Genomic DNA, 18985 nt, shown 5'->3' with positions numbered 1-18985 from the left:
AAGAAGTTCTTTAAGCGTATCCACTGATGCACCCGAGAAAGGCATATCAGTTTGACCCAATATACCCTCGAAATAAGAAGCAGCAAAGGACTTTATCTCTTCCCCATTCATAATTCGTTGGTCCCCATCATACAGGAGATGAATGTGATTCCTTGCAGCTCTCTCCAGGACAGATTTATGAAAAAAGGAAGTGTTCCTGTCTCCCAGGTTGAGCCATATAACCCGCGATTTCTGTCTGAAGAATTTCTCCTCAGCATTGAGCAGGATCTGCCATTTAACTCTTTCTTGGTGCTCCTCAGAGGCAGTTTGGGGATCCGGAGAGGAAAGCAGACTTTTTTGCAAATTTGCCACTTTTTCAGCTTGGTCTTTTACCCTCTGGGTGATTCCACTAAAGTGGCGCTTGTTCAGCTTCCGGAGAACTTTTTTAAGCTTCCTGAGAGATCTGACCAGTTTGAACTGAGAGGTACCAAGGATAGATCCAGGAGACCATTCCTGAGAGACGGACTGGTAGAATTCCGGGTGATCAATAACATGGTGGAAGAACTTAAACGGTTTCCTGACAGGACACCTCATTACCGGAACATGAAATAAGCAAGCCGCGTGGTCCGACTACTATGGCGCCATAACCATGCGTGGGCTGTTTCACATCCGGTGACTATAGATATTTACCATTTAGTTAAAATACAAACTTCTAATTTGATGTGTGTAAGTTATTTTTCTTTTCTTTTTTTTGGTCTGTTAGTCCAATCTATTTTGCCGATAGTTCTAATCGGATTGAGGTTGGCTAATGGCTATCTTCTATGTTTTTTTTCATTTGTAAGTTGTTGCTATCATTTTTTTTGAAACGAAGGTTTTAAATCAAGATATTTCAAAATTCCAATTTTCCATAAGAGTAACGGAAGAGACCTTTTCCAGTAAAGATGTATATAAATTGATTGAAGAAAAAGAAGAATTACTCATAAATCATCATACAACCTTTTTCATACACAGACGAGAATAATACGTAACTACGTATTACTATATAATAAAGAACCGGGAAAAAAAAAATACTAAAAGGCTGCTAATTTGTCACTTCTACTAATATATCATCACCTTTTTCAATAAAAACTATTCTCTCTTTGTTTTGATAACCTATATCCTATATTATATATTTATATAACCTATATTAATAAGACCAAGAGACAAGAGTAAACAATAGCTGAAAATCTACGAAGATTGTACCAATGAGTAAACAAAAAATACATAGCTGTGTGTTTAAAAGTTGTTATTACAAATCTATATTTACATTACACACTATGTAAGGTTTTCCATAATAGAGAGAATAACAATACCACAAACCGAAATATAACGCACGATTTGAGTCACAACATTACACCACCCAGACATCATCAGCAGCAGTTGCATCATGTAACGGTAAAAAGCTAAACAAGTAACGGCTGATACATAACATTTATTTCATTTTTGTTTTTGTTTTTTACTTATTACTTTAATTTCATTCATACGACGCGATGACATCATCAAGCATCCACATATCCACCTCTGAAACCGACTCATCGAGTCGACTCAGCTGCTCATCCGCCGTGGTAGCGTCCAGCTCAAGGAACGACTCCAAGCTCGATATCTGCTGTTTCAGATCGTAATCAGTCTCAAACCCATAACTCGGATTCTGCAACTCGTCCCCGTTTCCAAATCCAACGCACTCCACCGGGTAACTCGGCTGAGTTAATAACTCGCTCTGAGATACAACGCACAGCTTCTTCGCCGGAGGCTGATGATCAGTTAATGACACGGAGGGTGATGACAACACCTGCGGAGGAAGAGGAGGAGGAGGAGGATGATGAGTCAGATCTGGGAAGTTGAGCTTGGCTTTGTCACCACGGATCCGCTTCGCCGCTACGTCGTAAGCCACGGCAGCTTCCTCCGCCGTGTTGAACGTCCCAAGCCAGACTCTGACACCTTTTCGTGGATCTCGAATCTCCGCCGCCCATTTCCCCCATGGACGCTTCCTTATCCCTCTGTAAACATTCTTCCTCTTCCTCCGCTTCTCCGTCGTCGCCGGCTCCTTCTTCGCCGCCTCCTCTTTCACGTTAACTTCAAAAAATATACATAGGATTCCCCAAAGTTTCAAAAATTACAGTTTTAACCCCACAGATCATTAAATAATCCTAATAAATAACCAAATACACACTTTAAAAATCCCTAACCATTTCCTCACCAAAAAAAAAAAAAATCCCTAATCATCATCATTTAATCTTCTAGTAAATATTATCTATATGAAAAAGTTTATACTCCTCAATATTTTTTTTTGTGTGATTTTTTTTATGATTGATTGAGAGAGAGAGAGAGAGGAGTAAAACTGTAAAAGTAGAGAGTACCTTGGTTGGTGGGGTGAAACTTGGAGGTGGAATCGAAACCCCAGAAGTTGTCACCAGCGGAAACATCGAGCTCTGACCAGAGTTCCTCCGCCGTGAGTTTACGACCCTTGGCCTTGGTGACGAGAGGGGCAAAATCGGAAATAATAGCACCGCCACACATTTTTCTTCTCTCTGTTTTGTTTTATTTTTTTGGGTTTCAAGAGGAGGTTTTTGCTATGGTGCAGGTGAAATGCATTTTATAGGCCCCAACCAGAATAAATGCCTTTTTGGTTTTATTTTTTTTATAATGCAGTGAAATTAAATTACTTTATATAGTTACTGTAGTATAATAATAATTCGCATAGTTTCTACTTTCTATGTTCCTTGATACATGACGGTTACAACAAATTTTCAGGCTAAATCCACCACGTAACGACAAAATTATCAGTAAGCTTTTTTTTCTTCATTTGGCTTCTCTCAAAACATAACGTAAGAGAAAGTGTCATTAGTTTATTTAATCGGTATTCGGAGTGTTGCGTCCACGAGCGTCGTCGGGTAATCAATGCTTTCAATTATCAATACACGTAATCTCAGTATTCTATCCTTTTCTCAATACGAATATTTATCTGAGGGAAAATATTAGTATAATTTAATGTATGCTTCATTAGACTTGAGAGTTTTGTACTATTAGTTGAGCTATACAAATAAATTTAATACTAGTAGCCATAGTTGACAAAAAATGGAATCTCATAGACGGACGAGAAAAAAAAAAAAAATCAAGCTCATCCTAAACGTATAATTTGATACCAATATTAATTTGTGTAATAAGCGTTACAAGTCTCACGAGCGTCATGCAGTTAGCGTATCATAAGTAAGGTTCTCGTTTACGAGTTGTCTGTGGCATTTCATTCACCATAAACTTGAAGACTATATATATACCCACGAGCTTGTACCGATGTTCATAAAACATTGATGTCCAAACATTTTCATGATAAATTTAAGCAGAAAATCAACAGCATATATATAATGCACTGTTCCAAAAAAAAAAATACACTTATGACCCATTATAGACGAACCAATAAAACTCCCCAGAAAAAAAATACACACACTCATGTTCCATGGACGAGAGACGAAACCGTATTAAGCAAAAGTAATGACAAGGATTATAAGAGATTTTGAAGGGTTTTTCTTTGAAAAGTATATATCGTTATATATGGAGGATCATTCAGCCATTTTGGCTAGGCGGTGAACTGTGCTTCTAGCGATTCTATTCCCAGGATCGATCTTTAGAACCATCCTTAGGTCTTCAGCTCCGAGTTTGTATTTCTCCATGCTCTCGTATAAAAGTGCTCGTTGAACCAGAATGGTCACATTCTTCTTGTCGTGATCAATTACCTGCAATCACGTACGTTTTCAAAGTGAAAAGAAGAAAATAATATCTGTGAAGATCTAATCATGAACTCAAGATGTTGGTTTTGTTTTCAGTCCACAACAACCCATCTATGGAGCATAACAACCAATCAACTAGCTAGGATGAATTGTTCTGGTGTATGATATTTTTCCTACAAAGCAAGACTCTATAACTTCTATACTTGCACAGTATTTCTAACTCGTATCTCATATTGTCAAGTTTCATATACCTAGAAACTCTTTCAATATCAAGCCCTTAACCCCCTAGCTAATTCCAATACATCTACAACTCATACAAGTAGAGAATTGTTATATGGATGAAACTAAGGGTCTGAGATAAGAATCATATGAACCATATGATGGATCCAAAGAAAAATGTGCCTTTCTTAACATACCTTTGTACAGTCGGCAACAGCCTTCTTATACTCTCCAACTTCTTTGTAACACGAAGCCCTTGTTGAAAGAACCTCTGCTGAACCAGCTTCATCACCAGCTTTATCCATAAGAATCACAGCCCAAGAGAGCCACTTTATAGCATCAGCATACTGACCTTGCCTCTGGTTATCAATACCCTTGCTCTTAGCTGATGTAGCAGATACACCAGGTGGAGGTGGCGGCAAACCATCAAGCTCAGTAGTAGAACCGCCACCAGAATCAGCCCCACCGTCAAAACTTTCAAACCCCCAATCTTCACTCTGTGGTGTAGCCGCTGCTGCAGCTGAGGAATTGGAACTAGTAAACATTCCTAATGGATCATCATCATTCACACTCGAAGACTGAGGACCACTTGAAGCATTAAAGCTACTCGTAAACCCGCCTGATGAGAACGTGTTTGATTTCGCAGCATTCTGGAAATCACCAAAGTCATTGTTTTGAGTGGTCGACCCCGCGAAACCGCTACCATTCGGGTTCGGCTTCTTAAAAGCATCGCTCTGTGCATTGTTGTTAACCTTTGCTGATGATTTTGATCCAAAACCAACCAAAGAACCAAAGGGATCATTATTCAAAGGAACACCAGACCCACTCATATTCCCACCAGACATATTTTTCATTGAAGGACCTCCTCCAAGATTTGGAGTCGTCTTAACACCACCGTAACCACCTGAAAAACCACTCGGATTACTACTATTATAACCCATACCACCACCAGGTCTCATCGAAGTACCCGATTTGGGCAACGAATCAGCCAAATTCCCCATAGAGTAAGCACTCTTATTCGAAACAGGCGGTGCATTCTTCAACGGCACGTTTCTATTAGATTTACCTTGACCTATCGCAGAACCAACCAGATCTCCGAACAAACTAGGATCCTTATTCACAATCCCAATACCCGAACCTGAACCCGATCCCGATCCCGAAGCTGAACTCCACGTCTTACCGTGAATATCACCAACCATCGAAGTCGGACCACTTCCGATCTCGGATCGGATCGTAGTCTGCTTCGGAGCGGGTTGATGCGTCCACGAAGGCTTACCAGGCTGCCACGCAGGTCTCGGCTGCGAATTTGAGCTTGAATAAGAAGACGTTTGGCTCTTCTGGCCATTCAGAGGTTTACCTTGGCTTGATCCGAGTCCTAGATCGAAATCGAAGCTATTGTTTGATCCGGATGATCTCTTCCCGAAGTTCGAATTCATGATTTCTTCAAAAAAAGTAAAATTAAGGATAAAAAAAGCGAAATGCTCGATGGATCAGATGATACTAACGCAGATTTGGGGAGATGATTAGAGAGCTTGATCCGTTGTTAAGAACCGACCGTGAGAGATTCTTCGAATCCACCACGAGCAATCTAGAGATCTCTTTGATGTTGATGTTCAGACTCCAAGAGCCAACGAAGGGGGGAGAATAAAATAAAACTTTACAGAAAGGTCCCTCTTATTTTAAATTTTCATTCAATTCACCCCCATATTTGTTGATTAAGATGTTTAACTTATCCGATTTTTTTGTTCTATGTCTTCTTTTCACCTTTTAAGCTTGAGGTTTCTCTAAATAGAAATATCTTGCTTTGAAGATAGATGCAGAAATGGTTTATTTGCCTTCAATCAATGGCTCATTATAAGTTCCCAATTATCTCAGATTTAATTAAAATTCGATCAGTTTTAGTATATTTCACAGAAGATTATCAGATGGCAAAAATACTCATATCAGCCATAGTAAAGGTTTGTACGACTCTCTTAAATGACATGATTTTGAATTTTTGATAGTGCTCCTCCTCTTGCTCTAATTAGTAGACCTAATGACTAATGACTCTCTTAAACTGATGTAAGTAACCCAAAATAGGATGGTTACTTACATCAGTTTCAATGTTTCATCATCATCAGAATACTTCCGGTTCCGACCGAAGTAACACAAGTGGGGGTTTTATTGGGCTTTAAAAGAAAGCCCATAGGCCTAAAAGTAATACTATTATGCAAATTGATGAGGAGCGGGAAAATCTAGAGAAGACAAAATATTTCGTTTTCGTATCTCTCTCTCTTTCCCCAATCTCTCTCTCTCTCTTCTCACACAGTTCCTTCTATCTTCTTCACTAATTACTTGAATTTTGTGTCGTGTTAGATCGTACATTCTCTTCGTTTCCCAGCAAAATTTCTCAAATTTCACTTGAAAATCTGAGATTTTTTTTTTTGTGGAAATTTCGCATTTTTAGTTGGAATCTCCCAATTCACAGCTTTTAGGGTTTCAGCCTTTTCCTTTTTGGGGGTTTTGGGATTAAGGGTATGAATTACCAAATCTCTCCATACAAAAGCTTATATTCCGTGCGTCTTCACATAGAATGACAAGCCACGGCGGTGGCGGTGGCGGTGGCGGTGGTGGAGTCCGTGGTGAGAGGATTCACACAGTACAGCCGGAGAGGGATTTGGTGGCTAATTGGGAAGTTGATTTGTCGGAGAAGCTAGAAGAGTACCTTCTCAAAATCTGTACCGGAGAAATCACTGGAAATGAAGAAGATGGGCAGATTCCTGTGAATTTCGCTGAAGGTTTGTGGATTTCAGAACTTTTCTCAGTTTGATTTCAAGTTATTCCCTTTTTAGGGTAATTGAGAATTGGGGGTTTCCATTTTTGTGTTCTTGTAGCTGCTTTGCTTCTTCAGGGTTCGGTTCAGGTTTACAGTAAGAAAGTCGAATACTTGTATAATTTGGTTCTGCGTACTTTGGAGTTTCTATCGAAGCAAAGGTTAGACCTTTTTCTTTTTATCTCCTCGAATAGGATAAAAAAAATTAGTACTTGTGTTAGATACTCCAAGCATCTCAGGGTTTAGGGGCTAACTTCCATTTCATCTTTCTCTATGTGTATGGGTTTTGTTTTGTGTTCACAGATGTAATTGAATTTATACCATGGGTTGCTCCTAGAAAAGGAATTATTTTCTATAAAGGTGCTGTGTCTAAGCTGTGACTTGATGGGATTCATACTTTCTTTGTATTCTGAGTTCCTAATCGTCACCTTATTTACTCAGTAGAAATTTACATCATTTTCGTCATGCAATTCATGAAGTAACTATGTACTCTAGAAAGCTAATCGTTGTGACCATGTTATCTCAATCAAACAAAGGCGGTTTATCACAGTATTGTAAAAGATATATATTAAAAAAGTTCTCTGATTAGTCAACTGTTCTTGTTTTTTTAAAAATAGAGAGCAAGAACAGTCGAAAGATACATCAAATGAGGCTGGGGCAAGCTCCTCGCATCATGTTGATGAAGAAGAAAATGATCTCTTCTGGAATGTAGATGACATCCCAGGTAAGCAAGTTCTGAAAGTTATCATTTTATCCATCTACCACTCAAGAGAGCGGATTCCTGATCTAGATATTGTTTATTAAATAGTGGACCCAAAGAATAGCTTGGACAGCTCGGTTGTGGGGGATGCCTGTCCAAATCACTTTGTCAAGCCTCCGGCGAATCTAGTTGTTATTGAAGGTGACTGTTTGGATACTAGTGGTGACGGAGGAGAATTGGAATCCTATCTGGTATAGCATGTTCTTCCATCTCTTAGAGCATCGAAAAACAGAAGAGCTTGGGGATTAAACTCTCTTTTAACTTTCATGTCTTGCAGTTGGCAACTACACATCTGTACCGGGATTTTATTCTATTAGACCCATGTGATGCTGTAGCGGTGAATGAATTTTTAGGTGATAACTATGCTGGTAAAGGAAAGAACAGTGCTCACAGAGGCAGCTCAGTACGTAAATCTATAGGACGTTCTGGAGGAAGTGCTCGTAAGTCATCTGTTAGCAAGAATCAGGGCACTAATGTCAACTTGTCCCCAATATCTGGGAATGGTCCCAATGTTCAAAATTGTGAGCAAGAGTCTCAGCCTCCTGTTTTTGAAGACAATGATCATGGTTTTGACATGGATAATGAATATGGAGGAACCATGGATTTTAGTGATACAGATGCTGATGAAGATGATCCATGGAAGCCATTGAATCCCTATGAACCAGGGAAGCTGAAAGTGAAGCCTTTCAAAAAAGGTTGGGAAATGGCTTATGGTTTTTTTTAATTAATATCTGAAGCTATATCTTTCGATCTGCGTCTTACTTCTGTAGTTCATGCTCTTCTTTATTTCTTGAGCAGTAAAAAAATTCAAAAAGATTGAATGGAACTTTCTTCCCAAGGACCATATGACTGCCATGTTTCCTCTCGCTAGACCCAATGGTCCCATCAGTTCAGAGCTTATTGGAATTTGGAAGATGCGAGGTTCTGCGAGGAAAGACGAGCAAGAATCACAAGACATCCCCTATTACGAGAAGGTCTGTGTTTCTCCATACCTTTCATATAATATTGTAATGCAACACAAAAAAAACTGATAGTTTTGATGTCAGCTTCGAGAGATGCTTGTGAATGGAGGAAACCAGCCGTGTGGTGCTAACGGCAATAACGATCAGGATAACCATGATGAAGCCAATAATGGCGACTTCCATGATTTTGGGGATCATGATGGTGATGATCCAGAACATCCGTTCATGGCTGAAGATGTTCTCAATACGGTGGGTAGTTTCATCCGTTCATTCCATATATTTTGGTCGAAATATATGGAATGCGTATCCGCTCATTTGAACTTAAAAATGCAGAATGATGGTGGAGCTGCTGAGTTTCACAACTACGATGGATTTGGAAACGACGAATCAAATTGTCAAGAAAGCTTGGAAGATCTTTGCCGCTCACACTTGGTAACTACATTGGTTTGATTTTATACATCAGATGTACAATTTTCATGTACTTTTGTCAGCTATCAGTAGACCGAGTTAGGTTTTAGCTCTGTTTTCTTATGGAAGCTCAAATGTTCGTCTTTTTTTTGTTGTAGGATGCTCTTCTTGCTAACATAGCTAAAAGTGAGAAGCAAACGGATCTGGCTGCTCGGGTTTCAACGTGGAAACATAAAATTGAGCAAAACCTAGAAGAACAAGTAATATACGTTATCCTAGTTTCTGTGACCATTCACTTGAAGTCAGATATCTAATGCATTTTCTATATCCTCTGGTTGTTGTTTTTCTATGAATCAGGAGCTACACCCTCCATTTGACATTCAAGAATATGGAGAAAGGATTATAAACAAACTGACTGTTGAAGAGAGTGGAAACGTGGAGACCTTTACCGATCTCATGAAAGGTCAAGAAAAGCACGACGTAGCTCGGGCTTTCTCTGCGCTTCTCCAGTTGGTAAGTCACGGGGGGATGGATACCAATTATGTCTGTTGACCAAACATGAATTCAACATTTGAAGTATGGTTTTTGCACAGGTGAACAATGGAGACGTTGATCTGGAAAAACCTGGGAACTCCACAAACGAACCAATGTGTTATACAGCAGTTAAACCTTTCAGTGTTCGGTTGCTCAAGAATCGTAACAGAGAGACTGGTAAACGAGCAATGAATTTACCCCGGAAACGAGCTAAGTCACCAATAACCAAAGGCAAATCTCCCGAGTCACCACCACCAAAGAGGCAAAACACATGTTCTGTCTCAAGCCAGACGACACGGAAAGTCTCGCTAAAGATCTCAAAGATCAACACTGTCGGCACAAGATGCACACCTAACAGTAAGAAGAGACGGAAGGGTCGATCTGAAGACGTAGCAGCTGAGGTAACTGAAGTTTCTTCAGTGGAAAAGTCTTTGGGGAAATAATTAGACTGTGTAGTTAGGTATGGGATTTAACTCTGTAACTGTTCGTTTGTGTAAGTTATAATCAATGAAGGCATTGCCAGAAGTAGCATATGTTGTAATCACTATGAAAATTCCACTTTCGAAGGTCTGTCTTTTAACATATTAGAAAGAGAGAGAGTGCTTGTGGAAATTTTGATAAATTCGGATGTTTAAGATTTGTTCATAAGAGTGAATTTTTTAAAGATAATCTAATCGTGAGAACAAGTAAATATATCCACCAAGTTATATAAAACTAATTGCATCTAACTATCAATTTCAATATATCCTCACTTGTGGATATTTACGTTACTTATTTCATCACATTTTGTCACTTATGAAGAATAATTTACAGCTAGTAGATATATCTTTTTAAAAAGTAGGATATAGTAGTACAAATTGAGAAGAAACATAAGACGTTGCTATACAGTATAAAAAAGTATATAAAAAGAAAGAAACATTCCAAATGAGTCTATCTATCAACATGTTAATTCCTTTTTCTACACTATTTTTGGACTATTGGATCTTTGCGAAAGCAACAAAAGACTTTTGCGTCATCTAATTGACAATCGAAAGTTCCACGAAATTGTTGTACTCTGTTGATTTTTTGTCTTCTACTTGTATGAGATAACATATGCACGTACCTAATTTGCCCTTCATTTACGTCTTCCTATTGTAGCTTTGCCAAACCTTTAACTAATAGTTAGTGGTTTATGTATAGTTTTTAGGCTTAATCAAAACCTGAATTTATTCACGCATACATCTTAAAGAAAATCACGAACAGCAACGTGTTGTGTTACAAGTATTTTTTTAATAATTAAGTAAAGAAATTAATGATTGGAGACTTGGAGTTTGGAGATAGTGCGAGTTGTTAACTTGTTACTCCACTTTGTTGTTAACATGAATTAGTTGCAACATATACATTATTTTAACATCACGTTGTGTTGTGGTTAGGAGGCATAAGACTTGGTCCAAATGACGCGTAGAGATACCAAGAGTCATCATATTTCATCAATACATTAAAAATATCAAACAGACCAATGGACAAGACTGAAAATGATATTAATATATAGTAGTAACGAGGTGAAATAATTACATATATGATTAGGGAGTCAAAACTAGGAAGTCACAGTCGTGTTGAGCACTTATAAACTTGCTCCAGAGTGTTAGTTAATTACTCGTTGTAAACTAATTGTATTAAGTATGAGTTTCAAAATTTCAATAATAATTATGAGTTTATAATATTATGACCATTGAATTGAATTGGTGGCAGTATTACAAAAGAGTGTAAAGAGATGGGGAAAATAATACTAATAAATGTAAATTGATTAATACGTTGAGACGGCTGAGGACTTTTGTACATCGTCAAAACAAATCTTTCTAATCTAATTATAATAAACGGTGGATATTGATTCGCTGAAAGCTTAGATTACGCCACGTGTCTCCACTTGCGCTGAAACTTTCAACACCTAGACAAAAGCCTGTTTGACTTATCACATTACTTGTTTGTTGTAATAATATTAACTTTTTAACTTTCTACTCACGGTGAGTATCACGAACCAATCACACACGACCACGTAGCAAATTCAACGAGTCTCCTCTACACCCCGCTCGATATCCGACTCGGTCACCGGTATCCGGCAGCTCAACGACGGAGATACCGGCGGAGCTCCTGAAATAGGAGACGAAGCGCTTCTTCTATCTCGACTCAACATCCTAGTGAAAGATAGCATCCGACTCATCGGCGATCTAAACGAGTTACTCGCCGGCGAGTCTCTCCGAGTCAACTCGGCTTCTAACTCGCTAAAGTTCCTCCTCGGAACCATAATCGCCGCCGGTTTTCTCCCGGAATTATCCGCCGTCGTCGGAGAAGATCCAGATCCACTTGGCTCGCACCTCAACCCGGAGCTAGAACCCGGTTCAGTTACCACCGGGTCAGAATCAATCGCAATCACAACTTGCTCCTCCGCCGCCGCCGTCACCGCCGTCAATTCATTCCTGGAGAGAGGCTCAACGAGAGAGCGACAAAGAGGACAAGTGGAATGAGAATGAAACCACATATCGATACACTCAACATGAAACGTGTGTTTGCAATTGGGCAAAACCCGACCCGTTTCGTTCTCTTCGAACTCCGACAAACAAACGGCGCATTCGATCGGGTCTTTATCACGAGTCTCGTCGGAAAACGTGAAAACGGGGAGAGATTTAATGACATTAGGATCGAGTCCGCGTGAAGCGACGACGGAAGAAGCGGCGGAAGGATCAGCGGTGAAGAAAACCATAGTAGTAGCGCGGCGGTTACGGCTACGACGACGGAGATGACGTCTACGAGCACGGAGGAGATACCAACGGGCGTAGAGATGGAGGAAGACCATTAAAATGACGACGAAGAAGAGGATGACTATTGCGCTAAGCATGATTTTGCCGCTCATGGCGTACGTTTTTGAACCGGAGAAGTCGTCTCCGCGTCTGCCTAATGGAAGCGGATCCGGGTCGTTGGTGTTCATTGTTTCTTGGGTGGTGGATGAGTGAGAGATGATTCAGAGAGAGTCAACTAGTGAAGGAAGAAGAAGAAGAAGGTGATTGAATGAAAGATTTGGTATTTGAGTAAAGTTAATGGGACGAGACAAGGGAGCTTCGTGCGAAAGTGCACTCTAATTATTGGGAAATTGCAAGACGACACCAACGTTGACTCTCACCAGTAATCTCTTTTGACCTTTCTACCCTCTTACGCCATTTTTACAGGGAAATTGGGATTTAACCGGTTTCGGTTCAATTTGATATGTACAAAAAAAGAAAGAACAACAATTTACCATAGGTTAAGTATAATAAATCTATATTTATAAAGTTAGCTTTCTTCTCTTCTCTGCCACCTAAACAACCCTATTTTTTTTAACTTTAACATAAACTTAAAATATTTATTTAGTCCATATTTATGTCATCTATAATTAATAGAAAGTTTAAATAAATAATAAATTAATTATATAAAATAAATGAAATGTTAAAATAAGAAAACAATACTATAAATTCTTTATTTGTGATAATAATATAACTTAAGTTTTTTTAAATTGACCATAATTTAAAATTTCAAATATGTTAATGAGTTTTAGAATGGAAATAAAAACTTAAGATATTAATTTAGTCAATATTTATGTTTGATATAATTAATAGAGAGTTTAAATAAAAAAACTAATTATGTAAAATAAATAAAATGTTAAAATAAGAAAATAATACTATAAATTCTTTATTAGTGATAATAATATATTTTAACTTTTCTTTTAAACTGACCATAATTTAAATTTTCAAATGTGTTAATGAGTTTTAGAATGGAAGTAAATTTTAAATTCATGGTAGAATAAAACAAATTTTATGTAATTGTATCTATAATATTTTAAACAAAAAAATTGAAAGTAAATCTATATCTATAAAGTTAACTTTCATCTCTTCTCGTTCTGCCACCTAAATAACATTATTTTTTAATTTTACAATAAACTTAAAATATTCATTTAGTCCATATTTATGTCACCTATAATTAGTAGAGAATTTAAATAAATAAAAATTAATTATGTAAAATAAATGAAATGTTAAAATAAGAAAACAATACTATAAATTCTTTATTTGTGATAATAATATAGTCTAACTTTTCTTTTAAACTGACCATAATTTAAAATTTAAAATGTGTTAATGAGATATAGATTTATTGTAAAAAATTTGAATGATTACATTCAAATTCAATAATTTATAGAGAAATCATATACATAAAAGTAAGGTTTTGGTCTCTCTTTAATGGTTGATTTTCATTTAGTGCTTTCTAATTATTTTATTTCTTTTTATTTGCTTTCTAATTGTTTGATTACTTTAAATAATATTTAATACCCAATTAACACAATACATTTAACTCATACATTAAAATAAAATTATAACTGAAAATAAAATAAATTATGCATTAAATCTTTTCCACCACTCAATTTTAGTCAAACACAATAAATTATATTTGTAACTCCAATAATTCTATATGTAACTTCCATCAATTCTTATCATATAAATAAGCATTCTCCCATTCTCTCATATTGACATTTTTTTACTTTCTCATTTTCACATTTTCTCCTTCTCTTCCACTTCTCTCATTCTCTTCCACAATATCTCAAATCATTTTTCATTTTTTTTTGTTTATTTCTTATTTTTGTTGTATGGGTTACAAAAACTAAATAAAATATCATTGTAAAATTTAAATGCTAAATTTTAATTTTACAGACTACATGATATATATTTTACATTGTTCTTATTTTTAAAGATTCATCTCCATTATCTAATTTGGATTATCATCTTATAAGTAATCATTCTCTCATCCTCTCCCACCAATATCAAATGTTGTTATATCTCATATGTGTTGTAAGAGTTTGTTTTGTATTTATTTATTTTAATTTAGAAAGTTTATATATATTTAACATTGTTTTCACTTTTTATTTTATTTATATGAAAATAAAATATTTCTTTTATATTTCTTGCCTTTCTAATCTATTCATATTTATTTTTAAATTTTCATAGCTAAATTTAAATTCACATATGTTGGTTTTAACAAAAAATCAAGTTTATTTGAGAATTAGATGTTTCTATTCCTTTTAAACGATCAATGTGTAACATATTATACTTTTGAATCAAATTATGGACCCATCAACACTCACTTTTAAATTAAATGGGTTTTAATTTTAGGAGTTGGAAAATTATAAAAATTTGTTTGTAACTCCCATAATAATATCATAGCAGTGTTCTCAATAAATTTAATTTAAAATAATAGACATGTTAAAATGTATTAATATGCACTTAATTGCACTTTTGTAACTCTCAAATAGTTACCTTAACATCAATTTATATATTAACTATTAAAAGAAAGACACATATCTCACTATAACTCTCATGATCTCATATTTCAAATCTCATATAATTTTATAAATTCTACAATATCATTATTTTTTTCTTGATTTAACCAATGATATCTTAACTTAATAAAAGTTTCAGTTTATTTGAATAGGATATACATGTAATATATGATATATAGTTTAATTTTATCATATTTTACTCAAAAATATATACTTTGTTGTTTGTTACTTTCAATTGTAGTCATTTTCTTTTTTGTATTTGTATATAAATATAATTTCAAATGAATTTTTAATGTTGTAGTCATTTTCTTTTTATGTATTTGTATATAAATATATTTTTAATGAATTTTTCATTCTTTCGACCTCATAATTTTTAATTGCAGTTTTTAAAATGACGTGAATTAAACAAGTTTATATTATGATTTGTTTGTAGTGACTCCATGTATATGTGATGAATTATTAAAAAAATAATAATAATCGTTGATTACAAATTCAGATCTTATATTTTTAATTAAACTTTTAGTTGATCTCAAAATTTTAAATTTATTTTTCAGAAAATTGATGACTTAACATACTAATGTTAGACAATAGCCTAAATAAAGTTAAACTTAAAATAAAACTACAAATTTTAATGTTATAAAAGAAGTATATATATATATATATTAGATTGAAAAGAGGAAACTTAAGTTCCATTCTAGGTCTTAAGGTTTGTTAACAAAAGAAATAGTATTTATGTTTATGTGTCTATTACGCCATAATATGTTAATTATTTTTTTCTATATGAAACATTATCATTTTATATAAATCAAAGTCCATACACAATTAAACACTTTAAGATAATAACCTGATAAAATAGTTGCTGTTTTTATTTTATATTTATGGAAAATGTATTATCTAATAACCTATTGTTAAACTCACTTAGTTATATATGTATGAGACACTATAAACCTACTGTTTATTATTTTGATTTTTTCTTAATTGAAATATTTTTAATCTCTTTAAGCTATCGCCATAAATAAATAAATAAATATGCATAACTAACACGACAAAATAAATTTTATGAGAATATGTATCACAATGATTTTGAAATATGACTACAACTACAAAAATATATGGCATATGGCATGTAAGATACAATATGACTTAATTGTACTAAATATATTATTATCAATAGAAAATTTGATTTCTTTACTTTATTTAAATTCATATGACGTATTCTTTAAATTCATATTATGTATTCTTTAAATTTTTATGTACACCAAAAAACAAAATAATAATAACGTGTTAATTTATATTATTTTCAAAATAGAATAGCGTTTATGTAAAAACTCACGCGTAGCGTGAGCTAACACCTAGTATCCTATAATAATACACTTTTAAGTTTTTCTTCCAAAATTAGCACACATAACCAAATTTTCCAAAACTAACATTTGTTTATTAAGATTATTAATTAATTATTTAATTTACATAATAAAATTCATTTTTTCTAAAATCAAATTCACGATAGCTCCAAGGAAACTTGCGGTGAAGATCCCGAACTTAGATCTTACATTTATGATATCATATCTTTTCAATTAAGTGCCAAATCGATCGACTAAAACCAATAAAAGAAAAATCCACATCAATAGCATCTTCATTCACCATATCAGAGTTTAATTAAGCTAAACAACACTTCCGTCGTCTACGATAGTGAGTATGGCAGCGAAGAATCCTCCGACTACAATTACAGAAGATGATTGGAGGAAAGTATCGACGGTTCTATTTGATATGGACGGTGTGCTTCGTAACATTGAGGAGCTTTAGACTTGCCGCCGTTGATGTTTTTTTTTGCTGAGATGGGAGTTGAAGTCACTGTGGATGATTTTATTTCTCTAACGTGAACAAGTAAAAGCTTTGGCAAATAAATTTGTGAATCTGTTTTTATGTTAATGTGTGTTTAGATTGATTTCGTTGATTTCTTGGGTTGGGCAATGCACAGCTGGAGGCCTGGAGCCATATTTTTAGGAGGTGTTGTTTCAGTCAAAGGAGTATAAGGATTTGATATGTCTCGATTAGAACACTCAGAAAGGGAATTTTCTTTACATTAGAAACTTGTTGATGTTCTTGTGATTCTTGATCATGTTTTGTTCTGTTTTTGATTTGCCTAATGGCGTGAGATAGAAAGGAAGAAAACAGAGCATGAAAACAATCATGAATATGCAACCACATATATCGTGTTTTGGAACATTGTATCAAACCCCAACAACGTACAATAGTGAAATATATGTATAGTAGCTTGAATAAAATATTCAAATAGTCATGTTAAAACCAAATAAAAGAGAGCACTGAGGAGGATTAAGGCGAGAAGACGAACGAGAAGGTTTTATATAACTAATGGCAAAGAAGAACAAGCTTAATTTTGTAAGTTTAATTATAGTATCGATTAGTGTGTTAATCTGAGAGAGATTTTTCAATAGTTATTGAATTGGAAGAGGACATGTAGGTCTCGCAGCTGAAGCGGCTTGTGTGTCTTTCTCTATATTAAATTTATTATACTACTTTGCAACAATCTTTTATCTCTTCAGTATTGATTTCATATTGCAGTGTTATATCAGGCTCAAATGACTGTAACAGATAATTCTATTTGTTATTGAGTTGTTTTATACCCCTTTCTTGCACATTATTCTGCTATGTAATCCCTTCTAATATATCATAGAGTTGTATCTGACTATCAGCACATTCATGTTGCAACGGAGATGTTCATGATGTTTTAAAAAAACCATCATAAATTTAAAAGGATCCTTCCTAAACACCATTCAATCATTCCTGAATATTTTGTTTTCATGTTAATAAGGTATAGTCATCATCATTTGAGAATTGGTGTTCTATAGAGGATTGTTGAGTGGAGGAAGATATTTATTAAGAATAAGAGAAGTTTGTCGTTGTCATTGATTTCAATGTCGTCGGCTTCTTCGGCTTGTATAAATATAAATCTCAGTATTACACAAATCTTACGTCTTTCTTTGACATGAACTTCTCTATATATTGCAGCTCTCTGTTCAAAACATAATAGATTGCATCTTTGACACATCAATTCTATTTAATTTGGTTAAGCTAATGGATTGAAATATGTCGCAAAAAACGATATTTCCAGTCTCCTTTGACAACAATACTCAGTTTTATTAGTGTGTATTTGGCTCTAATTTGTAATAATACCTTTGTTTACTCCAACACGAAGAAAAAAACATAAAAAAGGGGCCAAACAAGCAAAACAATATACAATGCACACAATAAAAAATAAAAAACTTTGTTTTACCTAAATTAATAAGTTAAATACGAAGTTACAAAGATATCATAAAAATTCCTATATATATATATATCACTAGACACTCAAAACTTAAATCCTTTTTGAGAGAAAAAAATTAAAATAATAATAATAAAGTATAAAATATCACCAGCATGCGATGTTTTGAATGTTAGGCTGGTGACTCTACCACCAATATCGTTGTGCTTCCGTAGGTTCCATGAACGGTGTTCATGTACTCGTGCGGCCATTTGACTTCGATCGTTGCAGTTTTTTAAATAATAGACAAAATAAATAAGACATCAATTTTAACAGACAAAACCATCATTTTTGTAAGATCATCAATGAGGGTTTTCAATCCAAAACGATTTGACAGTCTTTATATTATTGTGAATCGAAACACTCAAATTTTACAAGAAGCACGAGTAACAAATTTTAGGAAATACCAAAGACAGAAAAAGCCATATATAAAACAATTATGGATTATAATTCCTTATCATAATTGATAAACATTGACATCCATCTCAGAAATTCTTGGCATATATTGGATTCTTCATCCACAAATAAAGCTTTCTAAGTTGAAAATTTTATTCCTTACTGGTGTTAGGATAAACTGATAAGAGTAATATCAAAGATTCAAGATAGAAAATAGTTAGAGATGTAAAATAAACAAAAATAGAAAATCGTTAGATTTTGCTAATAATTTTTTTATGTTTTGCACAAAATTTTCTTTTAAATATATATATATATATTAATATTTTTGTTTTTGTTTTTAATTTAACAACAAAAGTTTATAGACTTTTTGATAGGATATCATGAACTAGTGCACCACAAAGACCAGTAAATAGAAAGATTGTTCCATAATATCGCAAAGTCTCTCAAACAATCTCTTTATTTTAATGATATTTTTCTAGATTTTTGTGGGG

At 34.6% G+C, this 18985-nt stretch overlaps 4 protein-coding genes across 4 annotated transcripts; 1 reads left to right on the top strand and 3 right to left on the bottom strand.

The window, feature by feature from the left end:
• LOC104746009 (ethylene-responsive transcription factor RAP2-3-like) lies at nucleotides 1250–2604 on the bottom strand. Its single transcript, XM_010467397.1, has 2 exons — nucleotides 2376–2604; nucleotides 1250–2091 (listed from the first exon to the last, which is right to left on the bottom strand). Exons 1-2 carry the CDS (start codon nucleotides 2533–2535, stop codon nucleotides 1493–1495), a joined length of 759 nt encoding a protein of 252 aa, XP_010465699.1. The 5' UTR covers nucleotides 2536–2604; the 3' UTR covers nucleotides 1250–1492.
• On the bottom strand, nucleotides 3347–5596 carry LOC104746008 (P17/29C-like protein DDB_G0287399). The gene is made up of 2 exons (XM_010467396.2): nucleotides 4160–5596; nucleotides 3347–3749 (listed from the first exon to the last, which is right to left on the bottom strand). Exons 1-2 carry the CDS (start codon nucleotides 5396–5398, stop codon nucleotides 3576–3578), a joined length of 1413 nt encoding a protein of 470 aa, XP_010465698.1. The 5' UTR covers nucleotides 5399–5596; the 3' UTR covers nucleotides 3347–3575.
• Nucleotides 6203–10077, top strand: LOC104746006 (condensin-2 complex subunit H2-like). Its single transcript, XM_010467395.1, has 11 exons — nucleotides 6203–6739; nucleotides 6836–6935; nucleotides 7392–7498; nucleotides 7583–7725; nucleotides 7812–8229; nucleotides 8333–8508; nucleotides 8581–8745; nucleotides 8830–8928; nucleotides 9063–9164; nucleotides 9262–9417; nucleotides 9498–10077. The coding sequence occupies exons 1-11, from the start codon at nucleotides 6535–6537 to the stop codon at nucleotides 9879–9881; spliced, it is 2055 nt and encodes a 684-aa protein (XP_010465697.1). The 5' UTR covers nucleotides 6203–6534; the 3' UTR covers nucleotides 9882–10077.
• Nucleotides 11120–12521, bottom strand: LOC104746005 (RING-H2 finger protein ATL2-like). The gene has a single exon (XM_010467394.2). It carries the CDS (start codon nucleotides 12401–12403, stop codon nucleotides 11483–11485), a length of 921 nt encoding a protein of 306 aa, XP_010465696.1. The 5' UTR covers nucleotides 12404–12521; the 3' UTR covers nucleotides 11120–11482.

Source organism: Camelina sativa, chromosome 15 (genome assembly GCF_000633955.1).
Source record: "Camelina sativa cultivar DH55 chromosome 15, Cs, whole genome shotgun sequence".
Classification (NCBI taxonomy): Eukaryota; Viridiplantae; Streptophyta; class Magnoliopsida; order Brassicales; family Brassicaceae; genus Camelina; species Camelina sativa.
Note: the sequence above shows the minus strand (reverse complement) of the source record. Positions and strands in the feature narration are given on the sequence as shown.